The sequence below is a fragment of the Vidua chalybeata genome, chromosome 22 (assembly GCF_026979565.1).
Source record: "Vidua chalybeata isolate OUT-0048 chromosome 22, bVidCha1 merged haplotype, whole genome shotgun sequence".
Taxonomy (NCBI): domain Eukaryota; kingdom Metazoa; phylum Chordata; class Aves; order Passeriformes; family Viduidae; genus Vidua; species Vidua chalybeata.
Window position 1 is genome coordinate 6,685,280 of NC_071551.1, and position 10,539 is coordinate 6,695,818.

Below are 10,539 nucleotides of genomic sequence, written 5' to 3' on the forward strand. Positions count from 1 at the left end.
GTGTCGTGAGGGGAAAGGCGCTGTGAGGGGACAGTGTCGTGAGGGGAAAGGCTCCGTGAGGGGTCGGTGCTGTGAGGGGAAAGGCGCTGTGAGGGGACAGTGTCGTGAGGGGAAAGGAGCCGTGAGGGGTCGGTGCTGTGAGGGGAACGGCGCCCTGAGGAGAATGGCGGCAATGGCTCTTCCAAGGATTCCCTGGAATTTTCCCGCTTTCTGCTGGCTCCTGGCCGTGCCCATTCCCGGTTCCCTGGGCTTGGAATGCCAGGAGCACCAGTACAGCTACCGTGAGAAATGCTGCAGCGACTGCGCCCCCGGTGAGTGCCCGCCGCGGGGGCCGGGATGGGAGAGCCGGACTTTAGGGGAATACTGAATTTTTTCTTAGTAAAATATCTATTTTTTTAGTGAAATACCTGTTTTTTAATGGAATATCTAATTTTTTCTTAGTGGAATATCTATTTTTAGTGCAATACCTATTTTTTAGTGTAATACCTGTTTATTAGACTGATAAAAAAAGTTTTAGACCAAAAAAACGGAAAAATCTTTTTTGAGAGTGGTTTTTAAAAAAATTTTTCTTTTTTTTGGCTTCCTAAATGCCTCAGTCAGGGGAATTTTCCTACACTCTTTTCCCTGAATCTACAAGGGGTCTTTGGAATCCACTGGGACAAAAACTGGGGACATTTCCCACAATTTCAGCCCTCCCCAGCCCTTTTCAGCCACTCCATTAAATGTTGATTTTTCCCCCTGGCCAAACTTCCAGGGATTTTTCTCCTAACCAGGAACTGCCAAATTCTGGGCGTCGTTTGATCCCAAAGGGTGAAATTTAGGATTTTTACCCTCACCATCCCAGCCAATCCTGATTTATTCCCAAAGGATAAAATTGGGATTTTTCCCCTCACGATCCTAGCCAATCCTGATTTATTCCCAAAGGATAAAATTAGGATTTTTCCCCTCAGGATCCCACTGAATCCCAATTTTTGGGGTGTTTTTTAGGGGAGATGATGCGGAGTCAGCTGACACTGTGCACTCCCCAGGCCAGTGACACACTGTGTGTTCCCAAGGGATGAAATTTAGGATTTTTTTCCCCTCAGGACCCCACTGAATGCTGATTTTTGGGTGTTTTTAGGGGAGAGGATGCGGAGCCGCTGCACGGCCTCGGCCGACACCGTGTGCTCGCCTTGCCAGGATGGATATTTCAGCTCCCAGCACCACCACGGCTTGTGCCAGAGCTGCACCGTCTGCAGCGCCTGTGAGTGCTGGGATTGGGGGAAAAAATCCCTTCTTTGGGAAAAAATCCCATTTCTCAGGGAAAGTCCCTTTTGGGGGGGGGAAAAATCCAATTTTTGAGGGAAAAAAAGTCCCTTTTTCTGGAAAAAATCCAATTTCTGAGGGAAAAAAAATCCCATTTTGGGGGGGGGAAATGCCTGGTTTGGGGCATCTGGGGGGGAAGAAATCCCTTTTTGGATGGGAAAATCACTTTTGGGGGAGGAAATACCTTTTTGGGGCATTTTTGAGGATTAAAATCCCTTTTTGGAGAGTAAAATCCCTCTTGGTGGAAAAAATCCTTGTATGGGGCATTTCTGAGGGAAAAATCCCTCTTGGGAAGAAAATGCCTGGTTTGGGGCATTTTGGGGGAAAAAAATCCTTTTTTTGGATGGGAAAATCACTTTTGGGGGGGCAAATACCTTTTTGGGGCATTTTTGAGGATTAAAATCCCTTTTTGGAGAGTAAAATCCCTCTTGGGGGAAAAATCCTTGCATGGGGCTTTTTTGAGGGAAAAATCCCTCTTTGGGGAGAACAATCCCTTTTGGGGGGGGAAATCCCCCTTTTTTGGGGCATTTTTGAGGGAAAAAAATCCTATTTTGGGGCATTTTTGAGGGAAAAAAAACCCTATTTTGGGGGAAAAAATCCATTTTTGGGGGTATTTTGGTGGAGAAAAAACCCATTTTGGGGGGGGAAAAATCCCTTTTTCTGGCTGCTCCCACCTCAGTTATGAGGGCCTACCTGAAAATCACTGTGCTCAAACGAAACCGTTCAATTAATTATTAATTATGAATCCTTAAATGGCTGAATTCTGCAGCTCCTGCACACAAAACCCCAAAGCCCTGCGGAGTTAATTGCTGCTGTTAATGAGGGAATTAATGAATTTCTGCCTTGGCCAGGGAAGGGCAGCGTGGAGGTGAAGCCGTGCGAGAAGACCTCGGACAGGGTCTGCGCCTGCCAGGCGGGATTCCAGCCGGCCGGGGGGGCTCCCGTGGGAAAGGGTGAGTGGGGCCTGGAATTCCCTTGGGAAAGGGTGAGTGGGGCCTGGAATTCCCTTGGGAAGGGGTGAGTGGGGCCTGGAATTCCCTTGGGAAAGGGTGAGTGGGGCCTGGAATTCCCTCGGGAAAGGGTGAGTGGGGCCTGGAATTCCCTTGGGAAAGGGTGAGTGGGGCCTGGAATTCCCTTGGGAAGAGTAGGGATCAGGAATTCCCTTGGGAAGAGGTGGGATTTGGAATTCCCTTGGGAAGCAGTGAGTCCAGGATGTGCCAGCTGGAATTCCCTTTGGAATTCTGGATGTGCCAGCCTTCCCAAAACCCTGCCTCCCATGTGGCAGGAATTCCCATTCCTGGCTGGAACTGTGGGATGCTCCCAGATAATATCCCGGGTTAATAATCTCGGCTAATCCAGAATTACCCAGTGGGAATTCTCCACTTCCCTGGATCATTTCCATAATGGCTAATCCCTGATCATTTCCAGAATTACCCAGTGGATCAATCTGGGAATTCTCCACTTCCCTGGATAATCCCTTTTTTCCCCAGCGTGCTCCCGATGTCCTGAAGGGACTTTCTCCAGAGGAGGGAACGAGAACTGCCAGCCTTGGACCAAGTAGGAATCCCTTTTTTGGGGAAAAAAAATCCCTTTTGTGGAGGGGGGGAAATCCTTTTTAATGGAAAAAAAAAATCCCTTTTTGGGGGCAAAGTGCTCGGAGCAGCTCTGGGAGTTTCATTTTGCCAAGAAAAGCCCAAATCCGGAGAAATAAATTGGAATAAACCTGGATTTAAGTGCCCTGAATCCCATCCTTTGGGACTTTTAGGATCCTGAAGGGAGTTCTAGGATTTCCCACCTTATTTTAAAAACCCTTGGGAATTGTTTTTTTGGGAACAAAAAATTCCTGTGCCAGAATCAGCTGTTTGAGAAAAATCCCGCATCGTTCTTTCCCAGCAATAATTGATTTAATTATTCCTCCCATTCCTGTGGGGACGTAGGGATAAAATCCTACATTTGTAGGGACAGAATACAGCTTGGGATTGTTGTGTGGATGGGATTTAGGAGCCCATTCCATGTTGGCAAACCCTCTGGAATCTCTTTTCCAGCTGCAGCAGTTTGGGGAAGAGCACGCTCCGGGCTGGCACGGGCACAGAGGATGCCCAGTGCAGCAGCAGTGCCAGCAGCCCTGGCCCACATCCCTCTGCCACGGAATTCCCGGAAAACAGGGATCCCTCTGCCACGGAATTCCCGGAAAACAGGGCTCCCTCTCCCACGGGATTCCTGGAGAACAGCTCCAGAGCGTCCAGCCCCAGGGAGATCCCCGCGGTCTGTCGGGATCCCGGCGTTCCCGCGGAGCCTGGATGGGGTAAGGAGGGCAGGAATTCAGCTGGGAAGGGAATTCCACTGCCTCGGAATCCTTCCTGGATTTCACACAACATTCCAGGATCCCACAGTTCCATGTAAAGCTGCTTTCCTGGGAAGGGAATTCCACTGCCTCGGAATCCTTCCTGGATTTCACACAACATTCCAGGATCCCACATTTCCAGCTGGAGCTGCTTTCCTGGGAAGGGAATTCCCATTTTCTCAGAATCCTTTCTGCATTTCCCACAACATTCCAGGATCCCACATTTCCATGTAAAGCTGCTTTCCTGGGAAGGGAATTCCCATTTCCTCAGAATCCTTTCTGCATTTCCCACAACATTCCAGGATCCCACATTTCCAGCTGGAGCTGCTTTCCTGGGAAGGGAATTCCCATTTCCTCAGAATCCTTTCTGCATTTCCCACAACATTCCAGGATCCCACATTTCCATCTGAGTCTGCTTTCCTGGGAAGGGAATTCCACTGCCTCGGAATCCTTTTCTGGATTTCACACAACATTCCAGGATCCCACATTTCCATGTAAAGCTGCTTTCCTGGGAAGGGAATTCCCATTTCCTCGGAATCCTTTCTGGATTTCACACAACATTCCAGGATCCCCCATTTCCAGCTGCTCAGTTTCCATGTAAAGCTGCTTTCCTGGGAAATGAAATCCCATTTTCTCAGAAGCCCTGTCTGGATTTCACAAGATTTTCCAGAATTTGCATTTTCCAGCTGCTCTGTTTCCATGTAGAGCTGCTTTCCTGGGCAGGGAATTCCCACTTTGTCCAAAGCCATTCCTGTTTTCCCCACAACGTTCCAGGATCCCACATTTCCCTGGCAGCTGGACCTCTCCATTCCCAGAGTTCTGGATTCTCCCTCTGGAATCTGGGAGCTCCAGGCAGAACCAGGAATCTTTGTTTTTTAGGGAATTTTTCCGTTCTAATTCCAGGCTCTTTATCCCTGCTCCTGCTGTGCCTGATCCTGCTGATGGTGAGTGGAATTTCCATCCTGCTCCTGATCATCCAGGCAGCCCAGAAAAAAGCCAGGAATGGGCCTGGGAGGAGCACCCAGCACAGTGAGTTCCTTTTTTATGGGATAAAAAACCAGGAAAAAGGTTAATCCACTGAGTTCCCTTTTTTTATGGGCTAAAAAAACAGGAAAAAGTTAATCCACTGAGTTCCCTTTTTTTATGGGATAAAAAACCAGGAAAAAGTTAATCCAGCGAGTTCCCTTTTTTTATGGGATAAAAAACCAGGAAAAAGTTAATCCAGCGAGTTCCCTTTTTTTATGGGATAAAAAAACCAGGAAAAAGTTAATCCAGTGAGTTCCCTTTTTTATGGGATAAAAAAAAACAGGAATAAAATTAATCCACTGAGTTCCCTTTCTTATGGGATAAAAAACCAGGAAAAAAAATCAGTCCAGTGAGTTCCTTTTTTTATGGGATAAAAAAACAGGAAAAAGGTTAATCCAGCGAGTTTCATTTTTATGGGATAAAAAAACAGGAATAAAATTAATCCACTGAGTTCCCTTTCTTATGGGATAAAAAACCAGGAAAAAAAATCAGTCCAGTGAGTTCCTTTTTTATGGGATAAAAAAACAGGAAAAAGGTTAATCCAGCGAGTTTCATTTTTATGGTATTAAAAATCCAGGAAAAAATTGATCCAGTGAGTTCCCTTTTTGATGAGATGAAAAAAAAAAACAGGAATAAAATTAATCCAGCGAGTTCCCTTTTTTATGGGATAAAAAAAAACCAGGATAAAATTGATCCAGTGAGTTCCATTTTTAATAGGATTAAAAAAACAGGAAAAAAATTAATCCAGTGAGTTCCATTTTTTATGGGATAAAAAACCAGGAAAAAAATTAATAAATTGATCCTGGTGAATTCCCTTTCTTACGGGATAAAAAAAAAAAAGAAATAAATTAATCCAGTGGCAAAGCTGAGCTCTAAAATCACGATTAAGTGGCTAAGCTGAGTTTTAAAATCAAGATTTAGTGGCAAAGCTGAGCTCTAAAGACAAGATAAAGTGGCAGAGCTGAGCTCTAAAATCAGGATTAAGTGACAGAGCTGAGCTCTAGAATCAGGACTAAGTGGCAAAACAGAGTTTAAAACCAGGTTTAAGTGACAAAACTGTAAAATCAGGATTAAGTGGTAGAGCTGAGCTCTAGAATCAGGACTAAGTGACAAAACAGAGTTTAAAACCAGGTTTAAGTGACAAAACCGAGCCTGAGAGCAGGATTAAGTGTCCTTGCCTTGTCTGGGTGGATTCCCCCTGGTCCCTGCCTTTGGCATTCCCTGCTGAGCCTGGAACTGAGCCCAGCACGGCACCAAAGGCTGGGATTCTCCCTGGCTGCTGATCCCGGGACAATTCCCTGCTGATCCCGGGACAATTCCCGGCTGATCCTGGGACAATTCCCGGCTGATCCTGGGACAATTCCCGGCTGATCCTGGGACAATTCCCTGCTGATCCAGGGACAATTCCCTGCAGAGCCTGGGACAATTCCCGGCTGATCCTGGGACAATTCCCTCCTGATCCTGGGACAATTCCCTGCTGATCCAGGGACAATTCCCTGCAGAGCCTGGGACAATTCCCGGCTGATCCTGGGACAATTCCCTGCTGATCCTGGGACAATTCCCTGCTGATCCAGGGACAATTCCCGGCTGATCCAGGGACAATTCCCGGCTGATCCTGGGACAATTCCGTGTTTTCCAGAGCAGGGCAGCTGTCGGATCCCCGTCCAGGAGGAGCAGATCGACTCCAATTCCAGCCTCATCAAAAACTGACTCCCACTTCTGCCTCTTCCCTGCGTCTCTGAGCCCGTGGAGCTGAAGGAGCACCGGGACTAATTAGGGCTGGTTTTGCTTAATTCGGAGTTAATCAGAGGCTGGTTTAACTCTTTAATTAACTCAAGAGCTCCCTTTGGAATTTGGGAGAATTCCCGAGGGAATTTTGTGTGGATTTTTTTTCTCTTTGGGCAAATCCTTGAACTCTGAAATGATGAGCAAGTGACAAAGCTGAGCTGTAAAATCAGGATTAAGTGGCAAAACTGAGCTCTAAAACCAGGATTAAGTGACAAAACTGAGCTCTAAAACCAGGATTAAGTGACAAAACTGAGCTCTAAAATCAGGAATAAATGGCAGATTTGAGCTCTAAAACCAGGATTAAGTGACAAAACTGAGCTCTAAAACCAGGATTAAGTGACAAAACTGAGCTCAAAAATCAGGAATAAATGGCAAAACTGAGCTCTAAACCAGGATTAAGTGACAAAACTGAGCTCTAAAACCAGGATTAAGTGGCAGCTCAATCCACACTTCACGAAATGAATTTTCCCTCTCTAACTGCTTTTCCAGAAATTTGGAAAGGAAATTTTTCGGGAGCAAATCCCAAACTCTGGAATATCTGGGAGGAGCCCAAAGTGTCCTTGTGCTGAATTTGAAACATTCCCTGGAAATTCCAGAAAAAATGGAATTTTTTTATCATCCAGGAGTGATTGTTCTGCCAAATATCAACAGAAAACTCCTCCAAAAAATGGGAATTTTAAACCCACGGCACCGAGAATATCCCAAAAAAATCCAGCAGGGAATGGGTGCAGGGATCCAAGAGCTGTTTAAATCCATGGATTTGGAAGATTTGGGATTTTTTATATGTTATACATATCCAAAGGGGTTTATACAGTGTATAGGAACGTTTGTATCGTGTACAAGGGGGATTTGGGGGAATAAAACTCTGGAAAAACAGACCCTGCTGTGTGTTTAGGGGGAAAAAGGGGAAAATTCCTGCAGGAAACTGGGACAGCCCGGGGAGGGTTTGGGAAAGGCTGGGATGGGTTTAGGAAAGGCTGGGATGGGTTTAGGGGAAAGTTGGGATGGGTTTAGGGGAAAGTTGGGATGGGTTTAGGGGAAAGTTGGGATGGGTTTGGGAAAGGCTGGGATGGGTTTGGGAAAGTTGGGATGGGTTTGGGAAAGATTGGGATGGGATTAGGAAAGGCTGGGATGGGTTTAGGGGAAAGTTGGGATGGGTTTAGGGGAAAGTTGGGATGGGTTTAGGGGAAAGTTGGGATGGGTTTAGGAAAGTTGGGATGGGTTTAGGAAAGGCTGGGATGGGTTTAGGAAAGGCTGGGATGGGTTTAGGGGAAAGTTGGGATGGGTTTGGGAAAGTTGGGATGGATTTAGGGGAAAGTTGGGATGATTTAGGGGAAAGTTGGGATGGATTTGGGGGAAAGTTGGGATGGGTTTATGAAAGGCTGGGATGGGTTTAGGGAAGTTTGGGATGGGTTTGGGAAAGGTTAGGCTGGGTTTAGGGAAGGCTGGGATGGGTTTAGGAAAGGTTGGGATTGTTTTAGGGAAAGGGATGGATTTTAGGGAAGCATTGGGATGACTTTTGGGAAGGCTGGGATGGGTTTAGGGAAGGAGGAAGCTGGGATTGGTTTAAGAAAGGTTAGGATGGGTTTAGGAAAGGCTGGGATGGGTTTAGGAAAGGTTGGGAAGGCTTTAGGGAAAGGTTGGGATGGGTTTAGGAAAGGTTGGGATGGGTTTGGGGAAAGGGATGGATTTTAGGGAAGTATTGGGATGGGTTTAGGAAAGGTTCTTCCCCCAGGGGTGCTTGGGATGGATCCGCATTTCCAAGTTTTCCAGGATTGATCTGAACTTTGTCATTTTAAAATCCACCATGAGAAATAATCACAATCCTGAGGGGAAAAAATCCCATTTTCCCTGGATAATAATTGTATTTCTGAAGGGGAAAAAATCCCATATTCCCTGGATAATTGTATTTCTGAAGGGGAAAAATCCCATTTTCCCTGGATAATAATTGTATTTCTGAAGGTGAAAAAAATCCAATTTTTCCCTGAATAATAATCACATTCCTGAGGGGAAAAATCCCATTTTTCCCTCGATAATAATCAAATTCCTGAGGGAAAAAAATCCCATTTTCCCTGGGTTAATTTACCTTCAGCTTCCAAATAAATCCCCCACATTTCTCCAGTTTTGGATAACATTAACAAACCTGACAACATTTGAACCACCCTATAAAAAAACCAAAATAAATTCAATTTTCCCCTTCTTGCCAACCCTTCCCATCCACAGATTGAACATTTCCCTTCATTTCCCAGGAAGGAAATAATTCCTAATTAATTAATAACGAATTAACAACAACAATTTTAATTTTTTTTTTTAAAAAAACCTCCTTTAAACCTTAATTTTTTTTTTAATCTTCACTTCCTGCTTTGTGTTTTTGCCTTTTTTGGCTCTCCCCGGTGACGATTTTCCGTTGCCGTTATCTCCAGATTTTTTTGTCTCCTAAACTCAATTTTGACTCAATTTTGCCACCAGAGATGGAAAAAAAAAAACCTCACAGGAGACGTGGAGGGTGGCTTGGGGTTTTTCCAGCTTTTTTGGAGTTTTTCCAGGTTTTTTTCTGAGTTTTCCCAGATTTTTTCTTCATTTTTCCAGATTTTTTTTCTGAATTTTTCCTTCTTTTTTGGTGGAATTTTCCATTTTTTCCCTGCATTTTCCAGGTTTTTTCCCCCAGGTTTTCCCTCTGGCTTGGTTTCCCTGTGGGAATTGAAATTTTTTAGGATTTTCCTCATGGAGACACCAAATTGGGAAGCGAAAAATGGGAATTTTCCCAATTACGGAAGCAAAAAAAGGAGAATTTTCCATTGGGGTTTCTGGGAATGTCAGATTTTTTGGGGATTTTCCTCATGGAAACACCAAATTGGGAAGTGAAAAATGGGAATTTTCCATTGGGGAAGGCAGGGTGGGTTTGGGGAAGGATCCCAGGATTTTGGTGGATTTAACTCCAGGTTTATAGTGCATAAAAATTGTATTTTTGAGGGGAAAAATCCCATTTTTCCTGAGGTAATAATTCTATTCCTGAGGGGAAATTCCCATTTTCCCTGACAATAATTCCATTCCTGATGGGAAAAAATCCCATTTTCCCTGACAATAATTCCATTCCTTAGGGGAAAATTCCCATTTTTCCCTGGATAACAATTGTGTTTCTGAGGGGAAAAATCCCATTTTTCCCTGGGTAATAATTCAATTCCTGAGGGGGTAAAATCCCGTTTTCCCCTCGATAATAATTCTATTCCTGAGGGGAAAAAATCCCATTTTCCTGACAATAATTCCATTCCTAATGGGAAAAAATCCCATTTTCCCCTGGGTAATAATTCCATTTCTAATAGGAAAAAATCCCATTTCCCCTGGGTAAAATTCCATTCCTGAGGGGAAAAAATCCCATTTTCCCTGGGTAATAATTCCATTCCGAGGGGAAAAAATCCCATTTTCCCTGGGTAATAATTCCATTCCTGATGGAAAAAAATCCCATTTTCCCTGACAATAATTCCATTTCTGATAGGAAAAAATCCCATTTTCCCTGGGTAAAATTCCATTCCTGATGGGAAAAATTCCCATTTTTTCCTGATAATTCCATTCCTGATGGGAAATTCCCATTTCCCCCCTTTCAGAACCTTTTCCCTGGGAATTCCCACTGATCTCCCTCAGGAATTCTCCAGCCCTTCCCTCTCCCTCAGCCACTCCCCCAGCCCGGCCTTTCCAGCCGCCTCCATCCCACGGGTACCGGCCCCTTTGGGCCAGGCCTAAAGCGCTTTAAGCCCAGCCTAAGGGACCTTTCCTTCCCCGGGGGGGACTTCCCTCCAAAAATCCTGCACGGATTTTTCCGCCACGTGGGAACGGAAATTCCGCCCTGTGGGGTGAAAACCATTTCAAAGCCGGGCCTTGCTGGGTTTAAGCCGGGCCTAACATCTCAGAAATTCTCCTGTGCGCCACTTTTCGTGGCAGGAGGAGCTCGGCGTTTCTCTTTTTTTCCCCCAAATCAGCGAAAAATCAACGTCAGGAACCCAAAACCGCGGCTGCAAACGTCCCGGTGCTGCTGACGTGAGGCCCCGGCGCTGGCTTCCCTTTTTTTTTTTTGGGGT

The 10,539-nt window shown here is 45.3% G+C and overlaps 1 protein-coding gene across 2 annotated transcripts; it reads left to right on the plus strand.

The window, feature by feature from the left end:
• The first annotated feature begins 59 nt into the window (after positions 1 to 59).
• Positions 60 to 7,341, plus strand: TNFRSF4 (TNF receptor superfamily member 4). 2 transcript variants are annotated; one of them, XM_053962826.1, is made up of 7 exons: positions 60 to 311; positions 1,121 to 1,243; positions 2,157 to 2,258; positions 2,796 to 2,862; positions 3,351 to 3,610; positions 4,553 to 4,678; positions 6,315 to 7,341. In XM_053962826.1, exons 1-7 carry the CDS (start codon positions 164 to 166, stop codon positions 6,383 to 6,385), a joined length of 897 nt encoding a protein of 298 aa, XP_053818801.1. In that variant the 5' UTR covers positions 60 to 163; the 3' UTR covers positions 6,386 to 7,341. The 2 variants fall into 2 exon arrangements, with proteins under 2 accessions (XP_053818801.1, XP_053818802.1); XM_053962827.1 differs by lacking the exon at positions 1,121 to 1,243.
• Positions 7,342 to 10,539: the final 3,198 nt, after the last annotated feature.